This window comes from Clupea harengus, chromosome 5 (genome assembly GCF_900700415.2).
Source record: "Clupea harengus chromosome 5, Ch_v2.0.2, whole genome shotgun sequence".
Taxonomy (NCBI): Eukaryota; Metazoa; Chordata; class Actinopteri; order Clupeiformes; family Clupeidae; genus Clupea; species Clupea harengus.
The window spans coordinates 31,269,688-31,291,783 of NC_045156.1; the positions used below are offsets into that span (position 1 = coordinate 31,269,688).

The window sequence follows — 22,096 nt, forward strand, 5'->3', positions numbered from 1 at the left end:
TTTCACTCAATGAGTTGTGGACTTAATCAAGTAAGGGGAAGGCACAGAATAAAGCTTTATCGATACAAAAACATTGAACGCGGCGGAGACCACCGCCGCCATGTGGAAAAGGAAAATAGCGCTTTTAATGCTTAGAAATTCACGAAATATGGCACACACACATCAGATGTGAGTGTATTGTCTGAATCTCATCATGGGTCGCAGATCCCTAGTCTCCACCACCGATTTAAACTATGTGACGTCTTAAACGCGTCAGTGGTACGCCTCTTTATGCAGACCGGAACTATCCCCCATTTCCTCCGCCGATCTAGAATCTGTGCTGTAACGACAGTAACAATGCTAGAGAAAAACATCTGATTAGGAAAGCGTCATATGCTGGCTAACATAACGTTACTTGGCAAAGGGAGAGATGGACGGTGGTGGCAATTGCGGTAACATTAGTGGTATTATGAATAATAGACAGAGGTCGATGTTAACGAACAAAAGCCGGGTCGAGTGCGCCCGCAACCAGCGAAAAGACTCGGAGGTAAGTGAAGTCCAAATAGCTGTACAGTCGTGTTAACGTTATCTTAGTGGTCTAGCTTAGGTAACGTAGGATATGTTAGTTAGCATAATGGGCTAACGTTAGGCCATACTTTCCAAGCCAGTATGTAGCAAGTATTCCCCGATTATGTTATATTGTGGGAATTACCTTAGTTTATCCATTTGAATAAGGTACATGGCAATATGTCACCGACTCATGGATGACACATTTGCTATGCTAATGAAGTATCAGCTGTTTTATCTAATGTTGTTGTATGCTAATGGTGTATTCAGCTTCTCACGAAAGAAGAAAGTACGATGAAGGGGGTAACCACACTGTATTAACAGAGTTATTACAGGAGTAACGTTCATTTAGGTTAACGTTACCATGCATGGGGTGTAACCTATAACTTTATTCAGTTCACTTTCACAAAGAGGCCTTTGTCAATCCATAAAATATTGTGCCAAATGTAAACGTTAGCAAGAAAATCAATGTGAGAATGATAACAATTCATCAACAGTTGACTTAATTTTTTGAGTTTTTCATTATTTAATGAACGTTTAATTCAGTGAACGTTAAGCTTAATGTTACGTTGTGTGCATTAGTTGTGGAAGGATATTGTTTGTAGCATACTGATTTGTTTTGGCTAGCTAGAGATAGCTGCGTTAGCTCATGTTTGCTAAGTAGCTTGGCAAGTCATTTTGCCAACTAACGTTAGCTGTCTTCGTAGGTATAACCCATAGACATATATACATGTCTAAGAAGTATAAATGTCTATGGTGTAACCGGGTACAAGCTTTGATACGAGCAATTTACAGAAATCGACCATTAGCTTTGTGTACTGTGACACTTGGTGTCCGCTAGACCGCTCCGTCCCCTATAACCATATGTTGAATATTTTCTGCTGTTTGGATGTCATTATTCGTCAGGGCTTCTCCGAGTCTCCAGATCTGGAATTTGAATATGCGGACATAGACAAGTGGGCAGCTGAACTTTCCGGTGAGTTTTTTTTTAGTTGTGTGCCATTTTCCAGTGGTATTCGTTTTAATACGTTTGGTAGACTGATGATTAAAATGTTTTTTTTTTTTTTTACCCTTTTACACACACACTGTCTTACCATGCTTATTTCTTTCAGAGATATACAGTTATACCGAGGGACCTGAGTTCATATTGAACAGAAAATGTTTTGAAGAAGACTTCAAAACTCATGGTAAAAAAACTTAAGTTAAATTGTTCACATGTTATTGAACAACCTTTGTGGAACATGCCCCCTTCATTTGTCTGTTTATGTAGTTACATCACTTTGGATAAAAGCGGCTGCTAAATATCAGACTTTTACTTGATTTTTTATCTATCTTATACTTTTTCACTCTCATTGTTTCTATTTTTAAATCACACCCTTTCCTTCTGTCAGTAACAGATAAAGGCTGGACAGAGTTAGACTCCGGCCATCACCGGGCACATGCCATGCGCCTATTGGATGGCCTGGAGATGACTGCCCGTGAGAAAAGACTGAAGATCGCCAGAGCCATACTCTACATTGCACAGGGTACACACACACACACACACACACACACACAGGGTACACACACACACACACACACACACACACACACACACACACAGGGTACACACACACACACACACACACACACACAGGGTACACACACACACACATTCACCTTGACAGCAAATGTTCACACATGTATGTGAGTATAGTTTATAAGGTTTTGGTTACAGTAGTGCAACTGATACAAAAGGAAACCATAAATCGTCCTTAGATGTAATGTAATATCTTCCTTAAGTGTAAAACACAGCCAAATGACCTACACAGCCTCGTTTAAAGTATTTGGGGAGACTTTGAGGAGCAACTTCCTGTAATTGACAAAGTGTATTGGATTAGAATCAAAGACTCTACCTTTAAGTCCCCATTCTGAGACGATCCAAAATATTGTGCTAAATATAGCTGTAAGCAGCAATGAGTGGGCCCAGCAGGCCAGAGTTGCCATGGAAACTTGATGTCATTGCATCAAGTGGATGGATGGCTGTTAGCACTCACAGAAAGTTGCAATATCGATTGGTTGAAGAAGACTGGCTGTGATATGAGCTCACTTCCTGTTTGGCTGTGATGGGCCAACACTTTTGGAAATCAAAGAGCCACGTAGGCTTCGTCTGAAGATCATATGTGGTGAATATACTAGTTTTAATGAAAGATTGTTTTGTCCATATCCCAGTCAATTGTTTGTCAAATGTCAAAAACTAGCTAGGAGTGACAGTAGGTTTCAACGTGGACTATGCTCCACTGAAGTGCTCGGTCCCCCATATCAGTGTTTGCAGCTATAAAATCGGAGAGTTTTATTACAGAGGAAAGTGGATTTTCCAGTTCAGTTACTCGAGTTCATGAAGTCATCGGTGCTTTTCCTTGTCCCATCCATCTGCACAGGCACGTTTGCGGAGTGTTCGTCTGAAGCAGAGGTGCAGCACTGGATGCGTTACAACACTTTCCTCTTGCTGGAGGTGGGCACGTTCTCCGCGCTGGTGGAACTGCTGAACATGGAGATTGAGTAAGGAGTGGGTCTTGCTAAAGAGGGGGGTCTGATCATTTGATGCTGAATGGGGCGACAGTGGTACAGGGGGTAGATAAGTCGTTTAGTAATCAGAAGGTTGCTAGTTCGATTCCCTGTCGAAGCGTCCTTGAGCAAGACACTGAACCCCCTAATTGCTCCTGATGTGCAGTGTGCCATCAGTGTAAATGTAAAATGTGTATACATTGTAAGTCGCTTTGGATAAAAGCGTCTGCCAAATGACTAAATGTAAATGTAAATGAATAGATGTTTTTGCCACATTCATATCAAAAGATCCAAAGGGGTTTCACAGTTTCAGTGTGTGCGTGACTTGTCCTTGTCTGAACTCTCTCTCTCTCCTGCCTGTTGTGTGGTTCCTCCCCTACAGTAACAGTGCGGCGTGCAGCAGTGCGGTGAGAAAACCAGCTATCTCTCTGGCAGACAGCACCGACCTCAGGTATATCGTTTTCACACACACACAATGCCGGTGTAATATTAATGCTGGTCTCTTTAATTTAAGTTTCATTATAAATGGTAGGTCAGGTTGCCAAAACTAAGTTTACCTTGAATTCAAGCAGTACACTGTTCAGCCAGAAGAGTAAATTATTGAATTGAATTGAATTGAATTGAATTGTAACATTGCCCTGGCATAAGCAAGTCGTGTTTGGTATGTAGGCTAAAGCACAGAGTATTTGTGATGTGCAATTGGAGGGGTCTCCCATCGCATCAGCTGATTGCACACGCCAAACTTTTTTGTAAAGTTTTTATTTAGGTTGGTAGAAGTTGGTTGCTGTAGGTATAATATGTGCCAGCAGCAGAATCATGGAAGGTACCTAAACCATGTGCCTGGAGGCCAAATAAATGTGAGTGCAATTATGCATCAAATCTCCTCACAGGGGGCACACCAAGATAATGTTGTGCTATCCTGACAACAGCACCAATAAAATGTTGGTGATCTCACCAGATTGGATAGGGTTCAACTATTCAACACAACAGCAGATCAATAAAGTTGAACACGAAGTGTGGTGCCAACAATGGTGGTCAAAATAAAAATCAGTGTCATAAAATATACTCTCTTCTCTCATTCAATTTTGATTAATAATTAAATTTAAAAAAGCTACAACCAAAATGGCCGTATCAATAGCTTGCAAAGGTTGAGATCTCGGGAGAAGAAGAGGCTGGCAGCATTTACTCTCAATAGACCAGCATATTCAGTGGGGAAAATAAGTATTTTTTCTCAGTAAATATATTTCCAAATGTGCTATTGTAATGTGATGTTGGCTAAAACCCAAGTAATCCATACATACAAAGAAACCAAAAGAAATAAGTTCAGAAATTAAGTTATGTGAAATGACACATGGATAAAGTATTGACTCATGCATGTCAATACTTCTTCTTGATTAAACTGGTCTGATGGCGTGTGCTGTGCTTCTTGATTAAACCGGTCTGATGCCGTGTGCTGTGCTTATGGATGTGAATACTTCTTGATTAAACTGGTATACTTTTTCTTAAACTGGTATACTTCTTCTTAAACTGCCGTGTGCTTGTGCTGCAGGATCCTGCTGAACATCATGTACCTCATGGTGGAGACCATCCAACAGGAGGACCCGACGGACAGCCCAGAGTGCAGAGCAGCTCGAGAGACGTTTAAAAGTGAACTGGGTAAGGGCTGTGTGTGTGTGTGTGTGTGTGTGTGTGTGTGTGTGTGTGTGTGTGTGTGTGTGTGTGTGTGTGTGTGTGTGTGTGTGTGTGTGTGTGTGTGTGTGTGTGGAGAGCAGCTCGAGAGACCTTTAAAAGTGAACTGGGTAGGTGCTGTGTTTGTTTCTTGCACATCTTTAAAATCCTCTTTAGCAGCTCGAGAGACGTTTAAAAGTGAACTGGGTAGGTGCTGTGTTTGTTTCTTGCACATCTTTAAAATCCTCTTTAGCAGCTCGAGAGACGTTTAAAAGTGAACTGGGTAGGGGCTGTGTTTGTTTCTGCACATCTTTAAAATCCTCTTTCATTTTTTGCAACCTCAGATTAAATGGTAGATTGTCAATGAAATGAATCTGAAGACTTAAGCTTCCATCACATATCCAGATAAATAAATGAATCTCAAGACTTAAGCTTCCATCACATATACAGATAAATGTGTGTACTCCATGTTATGAACTTGTATATTGGGATTGTATCTTATTTTATTTTTTTGATTTATTGTCAATGTTATGTATGCCTTTTTTAGGTTGTATAGCCTTTTTCACTCTGGCAGGGGGACTGCCAATGGAAACTAGCCTTTTGGCTATAATTGGGTGCATTTACATTTTAATGTTCATGAATGTACACTGTCCCTCTTGATCAAATAAACAAATTGATTGATTGATTGATTGATTGATTGATTGATTGGTTATAGGCGCACCAATGTACAACAATGAACCGATGTCAGTGATGCTCTTTGGCATGGTGACGAAGTTCTGCAGTGGTCACGCCCCACACTTCCCCATGAAGAAAGTGCTGCTGCTCCTGTGGAAGAGCATCCTGGTGAGTGGCCCTCTCTCTCTCTCTCTCTCTGTCTCTGTCTCTGTCTCTGTCTCTCTCTCTCTCTCTCTCTCTCTCACGTATACAAACAATCACACATGTTTTCATTTGATTTGACTGTATCTTAGTTTTGGTTTGAAATAGCCACGATTGCAAGATGGTGTGTGTTAACTCCTTTAATGCTTTACTGAAATAAGTAAGTGAAATCCAACAGAAGTGATGTGGTCCACACCAGTCTCCACTGCTCTATGTGTGTTGATGTGGTCTACACTGCTCTATGTGTGTTGTAGAGGTTTTCACTCCACTGCTCTGTGAACACTCTACAATAATGAGCATGAAATTGGCTTCTGTAGGATCATACCGATCTTCTTTGATGCATTAGTTCATTCCATAGCCGAATGTGACTGTATTTTTACTGAACATAAAGACATTTCTGGTGACTACATTCGCACAGCACTGAGAGCGTAAAAGCCATGGCAAGCATAATGAGTTTTTGTTGGTCAAAATGTCTCTGAAACTGTCTTAACAATTCATGTGTGACTAGCCCATAATTAGTGTCATGACATGCCAGTGACTGGCTCATGTGCATTGAGCTCTCCGTACGGTTCCCCCAAGGTCAAAGGTCACAGGTCATTGAGCTCTCTGTACGGTTCCCCCAAGGTCACAGGTCATTGAGCTCTCCGTAAGGTTCCCTCAAGGTCACAGGTCATTGAGCTCTCCGTACGGTTCCCTCCAGGTCACAGGTCATTGAGTCCCTGTATTCCATGTGCTCTATCCCTAGTTCACTCTGGGAGGCTTTGAGCAGCTGCTGAACATCAAGGTGCAGAAGCGGGGGGATCTGGGCCTGCCCCCCCTGCCAGAGGACAGCATCCGTGTGGTGCGGAGCATGAGGGCCGCCTCCCCCCCCGCCTCCACCTCGGATCTTCTAGAGCAGCAGCAGAAACGTGCTCGCAGGGAGCATAAGGTACGCCGCTCACAGACGCCACCGCCGCACGCCGCCGCACACAGGCCAATGGGATTCATGAAAGAATGCCACGTAGGCTGTGTAACCTTATTGGTGTCATCACTGTCTCATGGAGATTTGTGGTTTTTCCCAGATGCCCCAAGTCATTGACCTCAGTCCTGTCTCAGGCTAGGATCCAAAGAAATGAATCTCACGTCAAAAAGTTTGATTAGTCTTTGTCAAACTCACGCCAATAAGCCTTTGGAAGATTGCAGCCTTGAAAACCTCTCAGCTAGCTTGTGGTGATGACACTGTCCAATGTATATTAAGCATGTCGCCAACAACATTTTATTAGATTACACAAACTCCACATTCAAACGCTTAGAGAAACAATGTATATTGGCTGAAAACGCGAGTATTTCAGCTAAATTTAAATTTGTCATTCTTTTTTTCTTTTTTTTCATTCTTTGGTTATGTTAGCATTCCCAACACATTGGATAGGATAGTTCATACTTTCAATTGGCGCTCCATGGCATCCTGTTAAATCCAGTCTGGTGGGAATACACCACACCCGTTACTGTATGGTCGTGGAGGACTGAATGGGACTGAGTGTGTTTCTATCTGATGATGTTTGTACCTGATACATTAATGGGATTCGTATGTAAAAGGCAGAGAGAGAGAGAGAGACCCCTTCACACTTTACCAGACAGTTACTGGGCATGCTACTAACTACCAGGGGAAAAAATGCATCCCGTGTATAGGACACACCTTGTGTGTATTAACCAGCAGAGCTGCAGAAATTTAACAAAATCAATGTATTAACTGCGGTTAATAGTCATTTTGGCATGATTCTACTTCAGTTGCCGGAGGAAGAACAGTTATGAACTGGGTTTCTGCTGAAGGTTTCTTCGTGTTAAAAGTGTTTCTTTGCCACCTTCACCTTATCAAATCAAATCAAATCAAATCAAATCAAACTTTATTTGTACGGCGCATTTCATACAAGGAAGTAACACAATGCGCCTCACAGTAGGAAAGAAAAGGGGGGGGGGGGGTTACAAACACTTGTAAAAAAAACACACAGATTTTCTAGAGATAAATAAATAAAATAAAATAAACGTACTAACCGCACTGGCACCGTAAAGGACTACTCAGCACGGTCATCGTCAAACTAAGCTGCTGGGGGGGGGGGTTACAAACACTTGTAAAGAGACACAGATAAGTAAATAAATAAATGTTACATTAATGTTAAATAAATACATTTTACAAGTTACAAAACACTTATAAAAAGACACAGATTTTGCCTTAGTGCTTGCTTCAGGTCTGGGATCAGACTCTGGCCTCTGGAAAAGCCCCTTGAGACAATTTCAATATATGCTATAGAAATAAGTCAAATTGAAAAATGTAAAGTGGAAAGTGGTCCTTTTCTTTCCTTCAGGCCCTCATCAAGCAAGACAATCTGGATGCCTTTAATGAGAAGGACCCCTACAAAGCAGACGACGGACGCGAGGACGAGGACGACAACGACGACAGCGAGAACAACCTCGAGCCCGAGAACTTTCCACTGGAGCGGGACGAAGTCATGCCCCAGCCCGTCCCACAGCCCCCCTGTGAAAGATTGTCCTTCCCAAAGGGTCTACCTTGGGCGCCCAAAGTCAGGTACAGGTCTTTGGTTTGCCTGCAGTGCAGATTTTAGGCTCATGTAACCCGCCTTGTGTAGGTAGACAAGCACAGTCCTGCACAGGACTCAGTTATGGGAGACGGCCATGCTAGCAAGGAGGTTAAAAAACCCAGGGGTACAAGCCTCTGGCGCTTAAGGTGTGGGGGGAGTGAGGTTCACTCACTACACTGCACTGTCCCCGCTGGACACACACACACACACACACACACACACACACACACACACACACACACACACACACACACACACACGTGTCTTAAGGTGTGTGGGAGTGAGGTTCACTCACTACACAGCACTGGACCCGCTGGCCACCGTTACACCCATTCATTTCAATTCAAAATGTTACATTTGAAGGGAATCAAATAAAAGGTGATACTGTGATATTTCACAGCTCATTCAAAGTGTTCTATATTTATTCAACAGGGAAAAGGATATAGAGAACTTTCTGGAATCAAGCAGAAGCAAATTCATTGGGTACACTCTTGGGAAGTAAGTAATAGAATCCATTCTTCCGCTCTTGTCTTCTGTAATGTTCAGGCGAAACATGGCTCCGAGTTTACAGATTAGTTGATTTGTTTGTTTATTTGTTTATGTGTTTCAGTGACATAGAGACAGTAGTTGGCTTGCCCAGACCCATCCATGAAAGCATCAAAACATTGAAACAGGTCAGTTATAATAATAATAATAATAATAATAATTTTGTAATGCACTTCATTCAAAAGAATCTCAGAGTGCCAAGAATCTCAGAGTTATATAGCTTGAAATATATCATTTCTTGAAATTTAATTCCACTGAATAATTGTAATATTTCAGATAAGTTAATGTTTGTACATTTTATGTAAATATAAATGAGTTAAAGTTCAAATGTGCCTGTTTTGCACCCACAGCATAAGTATATCTCCGTAGCAGAGATTCAAATTGCCAAGGAAGAGGAGTATCAGAAGACACCACTCTCTGGGGTATTTGACTTTCACTCAAATGTTATAATTACACTGCTTTTCAAAAAGCTGGGTTCCAGGACCACATCTTAGCAGATTAGCTTTTACTTACATTTATATTTCACAGCCTGCCAGAAACTGTTGTAATCACCATCATTAACATGTTTAAAAGAATGCTTAATGAAGGTAAATAAACGCTACTGTGTGTGTGTGTGTGTGTGTGTGTGTGTGTGTGTGTGTGTGTGTGTGTGTGTGTGTGTGTGTGTGTGTGTGCGCGTGTGTGTGTGTGTGTGTTCTGAATGAATCAGTCCGTTATCTCAGTGTGTGTTCTGAATAGGGTTGCAAAATTCCGGGAATATTTAAAGTTGGAAACTTTCCATGGGAATTAACGGGAATATATGGGAATTAATGGGATTATGGGGTTATTTATACTAACTGTATTTACCTTGTCATAAGGCAGACAATGGGCCTCATTCTCGATCATTTTCTTAAGTGTCTTCTTAAATATCTTCTTATGAACTTCGAAAGACCAACCTAAGATAAGATCTCCGCCGGATTCATGAACGCCTGGAAATGTTTTCTTAAACCGTTCCAAAGTGTTCTTAGCTGTGCACTTATTCTTAAATTGAACGCAATTTCTCGTAAACCTGAATTTGCATATATAAACGCCCCGCCAGCTTCTTATAAGGGCATAGCGACGTGTGCAGAATCCACAGAATCCACAGGCAACGCGAAAGCAACTTGAGACTGAACAAAATCATGTCAAAGCGGTCTGTTATGCCGTGGGTTTTGCTCGAACTTTACTGGAACGACTTTCAACATGTAACCATGGGTAGATTCTTCTGTGCGGCCCTGAAACTGTTGGGTGGGGCCGTGCGGTGATGATTGAGACTCGGTTGAATCGACGTCTCGAGTGAAGAACATAATGATTACGTCAAGGGGTTGGTGGTTCCTGTACCGCAGTGGAAAAACAAAAGACAAAAAGGCTATTCCTATAAATGTTCAAGCCACTTGGAAGTTCCATGAGTTCCTACAGTGGAAAGGCTCAATAGATTGGTCAGTTGTACTATACAGGAACCATTCTTTTACAACCTGCAACATTACGACTATAAATCAATTAGTGCTTTGTAGGCACGAGCATTTTCATTTTACTACATATTTAAAACACATTTTCATTTTCCTACATGTATGTAAAACACATTTTCATTTTCCTACATATGTAAAGGGGCGACAGTGGTACAGGGGGTAGATAAGTCGTTTAGTAATCAGAAGGTTGCTAGTTCGATTCCCTGTCGAAGTGTCCTTGAGCAAGGCACTGAACCCCTAATTGCTCCTGATGTGCAGTGTGCCATCAGTGTAAATGTAAAATGTGTATACATTGTAAGTCGCACATATGTAAGTCGCTTTGGATAAAAGCTTCTGCTAAATGACTAAAATGTAAAAAATGTAAATGTAAAATGTAAAACTACCAGATCCCATGTTGTTGACCCCGTTATGCATGTTTGTATGCATCTGTTTCTTCCAACAGGGTGAAGAGGAGGTCGACATGTCTGCCACAGAGTTGCTGTACCAAGGAATCCTTCCCAGCCTGCCTCAGTATATGGTAAAAGTCTATATTTGTGTCAAATGGTGTTTGTGTTTTCACCTTCTCCAGTGTTCCTCATTGCCATGCTGAGACACTTGTGCTGCACGCCCCATCTCCATGGAAATACTGTTTTTATCGGATGATGTTGTGGGTTTGGAACAGAATTGTTGAGCGTTGTTTTTTTAAATACACTTTATTCACACTGAGGATAATTCATTAGTTAGAGAAAGTTAGCGGTCTTTATTAAAAAAAAAGGAGAACCATTCATTTCCAATGAGAAGTGGCTGCGGACAATGAGTATAAAGCTATGTATGAGCAAAAGTAACATTTGCACCCATAGGTTGCTACCAGCTAGATCAGAGGTCGCCAACCTGTCGATCGCGATCGACGTGTCGATCTCGAAGACCTTCCCTGTCGATCTCCAAATTATTTATTTTTTCAAATACAGAAAAAAAAAAAAATTGAACATTTTCTGAAGTGTCTTCTGAAATGTTTTCTAACGGACTTCGGAAGACCAACGTCAGAAAAGATCTCCGCCTAATTCATGAACGCCAGCTATTTAAATCTGAGGATGTCCGTAGAGTTGATATGAACGTAATCACCAACGATTTCTCACCATTTCAGGCCTTCCCACTAAATGCCCCTTCTAAAGCAGCTTGCACACTGCCCCGTCAAACGCCAACATTCTTCAACAAACGCCAACAAACACCGACAGTTGGGTCAGTGTGCGCCAGCAGTTGGTGTTAGTTGGTCATTGTCAGGTACTGTCGAAGAGTTCAACATGTTCAGTCGGATTGGGTAAAGTTGCAGAATGTCTGACCAATGTAGAGAGATTTCCAACAGTCTGACAGCTCGCAACTAGGCTCAACTCGCGTGCATAACATCCTCGAGCTCTCTTGGATGTCGTTGTTATCTTGATTATCGGCCAGTTTGTTAAATAAACCGATATCCTAAGTCTATTTATAGATTAACGTTATGTATTAGCTTACCCAAATGAACGGTTTTCGAGACAGATATTTGTCGACGACTCGTTTAACACTGCAACGTGTTTCTAAATATTAATGTTAAAGGTGACGTTACATGAGTACGTTTGCGCTTATGTTAGTTATCTGCCACTCCCACTTCATTCCAATTACCGTGTTGGTTTTCGAAATATTAATATGCACGCATACTGTCGTATTAAAAGTTTTGGCACCCTCTGAGGCTGCATGATAATTTACTCTGTCTTCACCAAAAAAAGATCACAGTGGTATATTATTCATTTTCTATTTAACACTGAGTACTGGGGTGTTTTCCAGACAAAGATATTTAGTGTAGCAGTATTTTAAATTAAATCAAATGTGAAAAATAGGCTGTGCAAATATTTAGGCACCCTAATCATTTTCATGATTTGAATACCTGTAACTACTCAATACTGAATAATTGCAACACATAATTAGCCTGATTAGCTTGTTAAGCCTTCAATTCCATAGAAAGGTCCATTCAATCATTAGAAAAACTATCTAAGGTAGCCAATTGCAAGATGTGCTTCTCCTTGATTCTCCTCTGAAGAGTGGCAACATGGGGGCCTCAAAACAACTGTCAAATGATCTGAAAACAAAGATTGTCAGTGTTGTGTTGTAACTGTTTTTTCTTGTTCATATTGTGTGCGGTTAACAAATATTTTCCTTTTTATGTTGCACTGAAATTAAGTGATTTAGTGTGTTCTTGGTCACATCAATTTGAAAGCTGGACCAAAGTGTTTAATTTCACTCAATTACAATTAGGCTAAATAAAAAGTTAAGTTGTAAGTACAGTCTGGACAGTCTTTTTCTCTCAACGCCTCAATAGGTAGATCTTGCCTGTCACCAAGGCAGAGTTTGTGATCTTTGGCCAAAAAAGTTTGGTGACCACTGAGCTAGATATTCTAGTTAGCATATCAAGTCATGGCGAGTTACCTCATCGCTGCGAATTAACAGCAAAACATCAGCTGAAATATGAACTAGAATTCATCTGCAAAGGTAGTATCTTCATTTATTTGGATACCACAGCAGATGAGTATCCATGAAGTTGGTTGTTATCTAATGAACAAAATCACACTTCCACCATCGCTTTAACAAAGTGCTGCCATGGCAACACAGAGGGACGAACATTCCACACTTCATCTCAATAGGGAAAGATAGAGATGAAGAACGTCAGAAGACAGAAGAAACGTCAGAGGGCATTGCTCAGCAGTGCTAGAGTCTTTTTTTTTTTTTTTTTAAACATTGTTTAGCCGTTTTCGGTTGCTGGTGATAGCGCTCTAAACTCAATACTAGGTTAAAACATTTCTGGAGTTATCTTTTAAGATGTATGTGTTTTTTAGGAGGAAGGATTATTTGCAGGAACCTGAAGTTTGAGTAAAGATGTACCTGTTATGCATGATGTTTATAACATGATTATAATCCTGCACATCTTCATTCTTCAATCAGCAAATGTGTTTATCCTGTCTCCCAGATTGCCCTGCTGAAAATCTTGCTTGCAGCAGCTCCCACGTCCAAGGCTAAAACAGACTCCATTAACATCCTGGCAGATGTGCTACCGGAGGAAATGCCGTGAGTGACTTCTTGACAGAATGTATACTGTTTGGTTGCCGTCAGTGACTTCTTGACAGAATGTGTACTGTTTGGTTGCCGTTAGTGACTTCTTGACAGAATGTATACTGTTTGTTTGCCGTTAGTGACTTCTTGACAGAATTTATACTGTTTGGTTGCCGTGGGGGACTTCTTGACAGAATGTGTACTGTTTGTTTGCCGTTAGTGACTTCTTGACAGAATGTATACTGTTTGGTTGCCGTGGGGGACTTCTTGACAGAATGTATACTGTTTGGTTGCCGTGGGGGACTTCTTGACAGAATGTGTACTGTTTGGTTGCCGTGAGTGACCTCTTGACAGAATGTGTACTGTTTGGTTGCCGTTAGTGACTTCTTGACAGAATGTATACTGTTTGGTTGCCGTGGGGGACTTCTTGACAGAATGTATACTGTTTGGTTGCCGTGGGGGACTTCTTGACAGAATGTGTACTGTTTGGTTGCCGTGAGAGACCTCTTGACAGAATGTGTACTGTTTGGTTGAGTGTGAGTGACCTCTTGACAGAATGTATACTGTTTGGTTGCCGTGGGGGACCTCTTGACAGAATGTGTACTGTTTGGTTGAGTGTGATGAATGTCTCAGCCGCCCCTTTTATTTCTAAAAACCCAATTGTTATGAAAACCATCAAAATATGGACCCAGTTTTTTTTAAAGCAAAACCAAAGTTTGGTCTGCTTTGATCCTCAGCTGTTGTCCCAAGTTTGTCTCGGTGTTTGTTGGACATTATTGGTTTTACATCTGGAAGGAGGGCTGGGTAGGTAGGCACTGTAACATAGTTAATTGTCGTCAAGATTGTCTACCTGTCATTGCCAAAGGTTGTGCAAAGTCAAAATTTCTGTTACTGTGAACAGCTATGCGGGTAAAAGATGGCCTGATTTCCAAAAGGTTAAGGTTAAAGATGAGACATTTCTTTAATATTTTAAGAAAGATAACTTTTTTTATTTCCATCTTATACAATTTCCAAATAACAAAAAAGGAAAAGGGCCAGAAGCTGGAAGTGTTGGAAGATTGGATTGGAGATTCTAGCAAAAATGTATCTCATTTTTACGGAGTCTTTTGACCGGGGTCCATGCATTAGGGAGTTGCCACAGGCCACTGTTTTTTACAGAAAGGGCCTGTTACCCACTACTGGTGCCATTTAAAATGAACACATTCACTTTTTCACATGTGTATAATGTTGACTGCAGTATATTTATTGTAAAAGAACTGACTATAAATAGTGTATCAGTCAATATATGTGTGTGTGTTTTAACACCTATTTTGTTCTGGTAACATTTGTCCTTTGTGTCTGCAGAACGACGGTCCTCCAGAGCATGAAGTTGGGGGTTGATGTGAACCGGCACAAAGAGATCATTGTGAAAGCCATCTCTGCCATCCTTCTGCTGCTTCTCAAACATTTCAAACTCAACCATGTTTACCAGGTACCTAAATAACTACACACAGAAAAATAAAGGTGCTAACTGGTACTGAAAATGGTTCTTCATAGTGATGCTATAGGACAACCATTTTTGGTTCCAGAAAGAGCTTTATAAACAGTCCTTAGAAGAACCCACAAAGCTGCCTCAAAGAACAATCAGAAAATGATTCAGTAAAAAAAAACCATTGTCTTTGAGTACCTAACATTGCAATATTGTGTAAGGTAGAGAAATCAAATCCAATTTAGTACATACTCTCATGGATACTACAGCGACAGGCTGAAGGGGCTTTCCCGAACCTTTGTCGAGAGCTGGAGATGAATTGAACCTTTTGCACTGCTTTTTCCTGTACAGTTCCACATGTTGAAGAAACTTATCAGTCTGATCATCCATAGGCAAAACACTAACTCGGTGTCAATTTTGGTGAAGACTAAAATAAAAGGTTGCTTGTGAGAAAAATGTAACACTTTTTCATACAATCCAATATGGCAGAAATTGACGACATATTGAATTGCATTGAATTGAATTTGTCTTGATCCAAAGAATCCGGTGGTACCTCATGTTTGAAAATCCGCCATATGGTTCAGTAGTTACGTGCATAAACACCGACCAATGTTCCGCCATATGGTTCAGTAGTTACGTGCATAAACACCGACCAATGTTGCCCTGTTTGTGGCACTAAAGCGCTCACGCTCAAGGCACAAACAAGAAAATTGGTGAAAAGAATCACGGGACTGTCCCCAGTAAGTGTGCCAAATTTGGAAACTGTTTACCGTACGGTTGTAGGGGCTGCATACACACCATAGCCAGATGATGATGATGATGATTCATAAGAAGAAGAAAGGGTAGAAACACAAAGAGTGCCTATGCAGCGTCGCTAAGCACCGGTGCTAGAACCCTCTGCATGTTGATCAAGGCGCTTTTTATTTGAGATTCAAGACAATATTGGTCCAACTTTGGTTTAACGTTACTTATTTGCAACTAACCCTGTTCTCTACTGCTGTACCAGGCACAGTCGATCTTTGCCAAATATTTTCAAAAACTCCGAATCGCACTTGACGCGTGATGTTGTGTGCTTTTTTATTTTGTTCACCAGTTTGAATATATGGCTCAGCACCTCGTCTTTGCCAATTGTATTCCTCTCATCCTGAAGTTCTTCAACCAGAACATCATGTCTTACATCACTGCTAAGAACAGGTTGGGGGATTTTGATTGGAACCGCAAATGACTTGCATAGCTTCTGATGTACATTCTCATAAGATAATATTGTTCGTTGTTTCTATTGTCCATTTCTCCGTGTATTATTTGTGTTGTATGATTAAAATGTGACGACCATCTCTGTCTTTCAGTATATCTGTGTTGGACTTCCCGTACTGTGTGGTGCACGAGCTTCCAGAGCTCACTGCAGAAAGTTTAGTAAGTTGCTTATTTTGTTATTCTCACAAACTCTGTCCCTCACTCACTCACACATTTTCTATCACTTTCTTGTGTACAGTTGAGGTCGGATGTTTATATACACTAAATACACCATATTGGCTCAAAACATTCAATCTCAGTTTTTTTCGCAATTGCAAACATTTAATTTCAATATATATCCCCTTCAGTTAGTCCAACTACTTTATTTTGATGATGCAAAGTTCCATAGTAGAGAGGAAGTTTCCTTTCAGCTTTTCCATTCTCAGAGGGTACACTTTGTTCATATTCTGATTTAAACGGTGTGGCTTGAATCGAACGCTTGAGGTAGCTGATTTGTTTCGATCTTCCCATGATGCCAAGCAAAGTGTCTGAAGGAAGGCCACGGGTGCGCCCCCAATTGACCCCCAATAATGACAGTTAGCCAAGCCGAGCTTCAAAAAGTCATGACGTCAGTTTCCAGAAGCTTCCAGGCCATCTAAAGAGACAGTGAATTTGGTGTATGTAGCCTAAACTTTTGACCCACTGGAATTCTGATATTGTAAATGAAAAGAAATCAGTCTTGCTCTGACCACCTGCGGGAAAATTACTTTAGTTCGAGACAAAGTAGATATCCTGACTGACCTTTTTTTCTTAAGTGTATGACCCCCCCCCCCCCCACACACACACACACACACACACACACACATCATGCATGGATGTTCAAGATGCATGTAAACTGAGAATTTCAGGCATCAGTGTTTTACATTTTGCCATTACAGGAAGCTGGAGAAAACAATCAGTTCTGCTGGAGGAACCTGTTCTCCTGCATCAACCTGCTGAGGATTCTTAACAAGCTCACTAAATGGAAGCACTCCAGGACCATGGTATAAAATCCTCTCAAACATCATGGATTAAGCCTTTTTCTGCTACTCACACTCAGTTTGTTGGACATAACAGTACGGCATACATGCTAGTAACCTCAAAACAGTTGGCTGTGGTGGTTCTGTTTGACCAAAGCACGTTTTACTGGTGTTGACAAACACACAGAATTCAATTTCTGCATTTGTCCGTCGCATCGCTTGCCATTTGTGGTGGCCCAGTCAGTGCGTTAGAAATCATCAGCCCAGAGGGAATACTCGTAAATGAACGTAATCTTGTGAAAAGAAGAAGGTTACATTACAGTGAAGAACTATTTTTTTCTTAGCGGAAATCACAAAAAGGCAACAAAATCATTATAATAAGCGGGATAATTGATAGTCCGGCGGTCATTATCGAAAAATTCATCCCTTCAGGACGAAACAAGACGTGTCCTGTTCGTCCTGTCGGGATTTATGTTTCGATAATGACCGCCGGACTGTACATTATTCCTCACTAAATAAATGTATTTTATAAAATAAAATATTCAGATTTTTGCTGAAACGTTATTCAGTTTTCTGCTTTTGTTTTGTTTGTTTGCAGCCTTGTGACAAACTATACAAAAGTGGTGCAGTACAGCATTTGCTTTGAAATGTGCATGTATGAAGGAAAAATATAGGTGTAGTTGTCGATGAAGATATTATCCCACTATTACTGCTGTATATGTAAGTCATGGGCTATCAATGAGACAAAGTGATCCAAAAAACTTCAGCAAACACCTTTATCCAAAGTGCATCTTGCATCGCCCAGGAATTGAACCCAGGTCACTACTTGCAATTCAACAACACTAACCATTGTACCACTGATCCACTGTACCACTGATCAAAAATGATAAATATGCCAGTGGTATCTATAGTATTGTGATAGGCAAGCCAACAGATCAAAAAAGTTTGTTTTTTCAATACAACAAATACAACAGCTTGCCTGTAAATGTGCACTTGCCTGCCCCCTACTGACCAGACTGGACACTCATCGGCCCCCAGGTCATTGGAGTTTGAGACCCCTGGCATAGACTGATAATTACTAAGATCATTGGAGTTTGAGGCCCCTGGTGTAAACTGATAATTACTAAGGTCATCAGAGTTTGAGACCGCTGGCATAGACTGATAATTACTAAGATCATTGGAGTTTGAGGCCGCTGGCATAGACTGATAATTACTAAGATCATTGGAGTTTGAGACCTCTGGCATAGACTGATAATTACTAAGATCATTGGAGTTTGAGACCCCTGGCATAGACTGATAATTACTAAGATCATTGGTATCCCTGGACTCACTATTTGCTCTCAGCAACTCTAAGATCCTTACCATGAGTTAAAATGTAAGTATAATATCATTAATCAGACAAGAGAGTTGTCAACTGTCAACCCCTGTCTTAGAAGGTTTTCTGTGGCCTGATCCAGATGCTGGTGGTGTTCAAGTCTGCTCCTCCACACACACACACACACACACACACACACACACACACACACACACACACACACACACACACACACCCTCACTCACAGCTGTGCCCTCCTTCAGATGCTGGTGGTGTTCAAGTCTGCTCCCATCCTGAAGAGGGCGCTGAAGGTGAAGCAGGCCATGATGCAGCTGTACGTCCTCAAGCTTCTTAAAGTCCAAACCAAGTACTTGGGTCGCCAGTGGAGGAAAAGCAACATGAAGACCATGTCCGCTATCTACCAGAAGGTCCGGCACAGGCTCAACGATGACTGGGCTTATGGAAACGGTGAGTTCTCTCTAGTCAGTGGCGCTAAACTCACAATGAAAAAGTGGAACACCAACTCTGTCGTTTTGTTCTGTCACAATATCACTGCATCGTCATTTACCGACAGCAACATCATGATCGCTCACAATATGTTGGTTGGTTGGTTCCAATTCCCATTGGGACCATGGCAAAGAAAGATCCTTAATGTTACTAGGTTGCAAGGGCATAATTTAAAGAAAAATAATACAAAATGAAATTCATTTACACAAGGAAATGCTAGATCTCAAGATAGTAATGATTTAAAGAATTATGATAAAGTGAGTTACTTGAGAAAAGTATACCCCATTTTCATTGTATGTACAATAGCTGTCATGTCACACAATATGACAATTTTAGGCACAAATGCAACTCATTTTTAAATCTAGGAGTCAGTACAACAGAACTCAATAATTGTCATGCCTAATATTTGAAGTTTAAAAAAAAATGTCAACTCAAAAGTATTAGTCATAGATTTTGTGTATATCTTATCACATATTTAAAATAGGTTTTGAACAGTATGTGTTTACAATTAATTTAAACAAAGTTTTTAGTTATGACGTTTATACTGCTGTCAAATGATTGTTACTGAGTTTGTCCAGAATATAAGTATGTGTAGCACTTTGGGGTCAGCGTTTCTAAGATGGGGGAGGGGGGGTATATAAAAATGTCAAGGTATGTCAACGACCTCAAAAGTGCATCTGATTGAAGTTGCAGTGGATTTGTACAACTAATGATGTTGTAGATTTAAATGTGATCCCAACTGATGATTAAATGAGTAATACATGAACATCCATTTCCTCGACAGCAGACCTGGATGCACGGCCATGGGACTTTCAAGCAGAGGAGTGTGCACTTCGTGCCAACATTGAGCGCTTTAACAGCCGCCGCTATGATAAGAACCAGGCCAACCCTGACTACCTGCCCGTGGACAACTGCCTGCAGAGTGTGCTTGGACAGCGCGTGGACCTGCCAGAGGACTTCCAGATGAACTATGACCTCTGGCTGGAGAGAGAGGTGTTTTCTAAGCCTATTTCCTGGGAGGAGCTCCTGCAGTAAAAGACCCAATGCTTACAAACCCTCCTGTGGGGATTTCTAAAGTGTATGGTAACACAGTTTAATACCTTGTTACATATTTGGCATGGTATCCTACATCAGAGCAAGATTGAGGTGTTCAAGGAAATGTGATTTTTTGATTCATAATTTAGTATGACATTCAATAATAGTAGTAACTGAAGCATAGCCACAATTGGGAAATCTGTCTCAAAGCCAGAGATGTGGCAATATTTTGTTTAGGCTACTTAAAAATACTTGCGTTGGCATGTCTTATGTTCAATGCAGTATAACCACTATGCCAACAGCAGTGTTTGTCAAATGATCTATGCTGATAATTACCATGTTTTTAATGAGCACACTCAGTGCGCTCTGGTACATTCCAAAAATCCTGGTCACGTGTGGGTGGTCACCGGGTCCAGATCATCCTGGAACATGATCACGTGTGGGTGGTCACCGGGTCCAGATCATCCTGGAACATGATCCACCAAACCCCCCGTGTTTGGAGACCAGCCCACCATTCATTTTTTATGAGCACCCTTTTTTCTTCTGATAGAACCTTCTATTGCTTCTATTCTCAAAGTCAAAAGTCAAGTCAAAGTAGCTTTATTCTGGTCTTAAACAGTCTTTTGGTACTGTGTGCATTTTGTACTGGTTGTGTGGGGGTGCTGCAGAAGATGGATTGCCATGGAAACCCTCTCGTATACATGCATATTACACTAAAGGGTTCCAGACTCCCTGGAGAGAGAGGGGCTTGGATCATGCTTAATCCGTTTTGTTTAAGGTGTGTGTGTTTGTTTGCTTCTTTTGGAACAGGCTGTTGCTGCTTATTCCTGATTTATGTTGTGTCCTGGGACGGTTTTTCTCCTCCTTGTGTCTGCTATTCTAAGTTGAAATGGTTTTCTAATGAAGATAGTTTGAGGTGAAATGATGACTTCAGATCTGTATTTACACAGGGGTCTCACATTATTTGATGAGAAAGCCCAAAGGGTTCATGAGATTCGGACACCCAATGAAAAACAAAAGGGACTCATCCTCTAACATCATCTCTCTCTGAATATATCATGTAACTTGTTTTTATAGGTCTGACCTGAAGGGATTTTTAAAAGAATCTTAAAAAATGTGTTATGTTACTGATAACAGTATTCTAATTGTTATTTATCATGGTTTGTGTCTAACCTCCTATTGTATCTCAAACATAAACACCAAATAAATAAAATGCTCTTGAACTTCATGCTGTACCTCAAATGATGTGTCGTTGAATTTCATTGTTCTGAACAGAAGAAACCCTACAGTTCTCGTTCCTTGGAAGAATTGGCGGCATCTGTCGTTGTGATCTTGTTTTTTTGTTGTTCAGTTTAAAGGGATTGTCTGGCGATGCTATTGGTCTGCTTTCACTCATTACCAAATCATTGCAGATGGCAGCAACAAATGCATCATCATCATCGTGTATGAAGGTTGTGTGTGAAGGTTCCTCATTTCTTTCTTTGGCCCTTTGTGTACTGATTGTTCCAAGGAGAAGCTGCATGAACTCTTGATGAACTCCAGCGTACATCTTAAATGTATCTACATACTTGATAAAACCCTAACAGCTCACAAATGAGAGTGCCCTCCGCAGCATAACAGAGTGACCGATTGTTCCTTTCATTTGTCCCGTCTGTACAATCAAAACACAGAAAAGAGGTTCATCTCCAAAATGGTCACAAAATGAATAGAATCACGTACTATAGACTACTGCAATAGATGTCTGCTTGGAGAGAATTCTAAAGCTTTTCCGTCTGTTTCCATCTTCCCTATATGGAAATAATTAAAGGGCACGGTATATTCTTTGGTTGGACTCCAAAGAAGCCATTTGACAGGAGTCATCCTACTTGGCTTGCTCTGTGTATACACGCCAGAGGCTTTTTATAAAACATCCCTTCTCTCTCCTTCACATCTCTCTTTCGTTCACTTATACAAAGAGACACTCGCACAGCCTTTAAAGCCCCATTACATGAGAACTGGTATTTTTGGCTGCTGAGCTCCCCCTAAAGTTGTGGAGTGTAGCTGACTTTTACACCACTATTGGAAATACAGATGGCGCTTATTGTAGACAAAAAATATTTTATACAGTATAGCCTACATCGCGTAGCCTAGATCATTAAAAAAAATGTTTAAGGCAGATTACATAATCAGAACACTCACAAAAAAAGTGTGGAAAGTAAAATTAAAAAGTAAACATT

At 40.9% G+C, this 22,096-nt stretch overlaps 1 protein-coding gene across 3 annotated transcripts; it reads left to right on the plus strand.

Annotated features, from left to right (window-relative positions):
* Positions 1-252: 252 nt before the first annotated feature.
* Positions 253-21,122, plus strand: strip1 (striatin interacting protein 1). Of its 3 annotated transcripts, none has more exons than XM_042707926.1 (21): positions 253-526; positions 1,453-1,522; positions 1,659-1,733; positions 1,938-2,072; positions 2,967-3,087; positions 3,476-3,544; positions 4,643-4,749; positions 5,477-5,604; positions 6,383-6,565; positions 7,980-8,200; positions 8,646-8,711; positions 8,824-8,887; positions 9,110-9,181; positions 10,689-10,763; positions 13,221-13,318; positions 14,648-14,774; positions 15,865-15,965; positions 16,118-16,184; positions 16,943-17,047; positions 18,602-18,806; positions 19,630-21,122. In XM_042707926.1, exons 1-21 carry the CDS (start codon positions 410-412, stop codon positions 19,878-19,880), a joined length of 2,457 nt encoding a protein of 818 aa, XP_042563860.1. In that variant the 5' UTR covers positions 253-409; the 3' UTR covers positions 19,881-21,122. The 3 variants fall into 3 exon arrangements, with proteins under 3 accessions (XP_042563860.1, XP_031424414.1, XP_031424413.2); XM_031568554.1 differs by having other exon boundaries at positions 19,633-21,122; XM_031568553.2 differs by having other exon boundaries at positions 1,944-2,072.
* The last annotated feature ends 974 nt before the right edge of the window (positions 21,123-22,096 follow it).

Bases quoted from the DNA above. Each gene is read 5' to 3' on its own strand.
- strip1 (XM_042707926.1), top strand. From the start codon at position 410: ATGGACGGTGGTGGCAATTGCGGTAACATTAGTGGTATTATGAATAAT. The intron at 4,750-5,476 runs GTAAGGGCTGTG...GATTGGTTATAG, and splicing joins GACGTTTAAAAGTGAACTGG to GCGCACCAATGTACAACAAT. The intron at 14,775-15,864 runs GTACCTAAATAA...TTTGTTCACCAG, and splicing joins AACTCAACCATGTTTACCAG to TTTGAATATATGGCTCAGCA.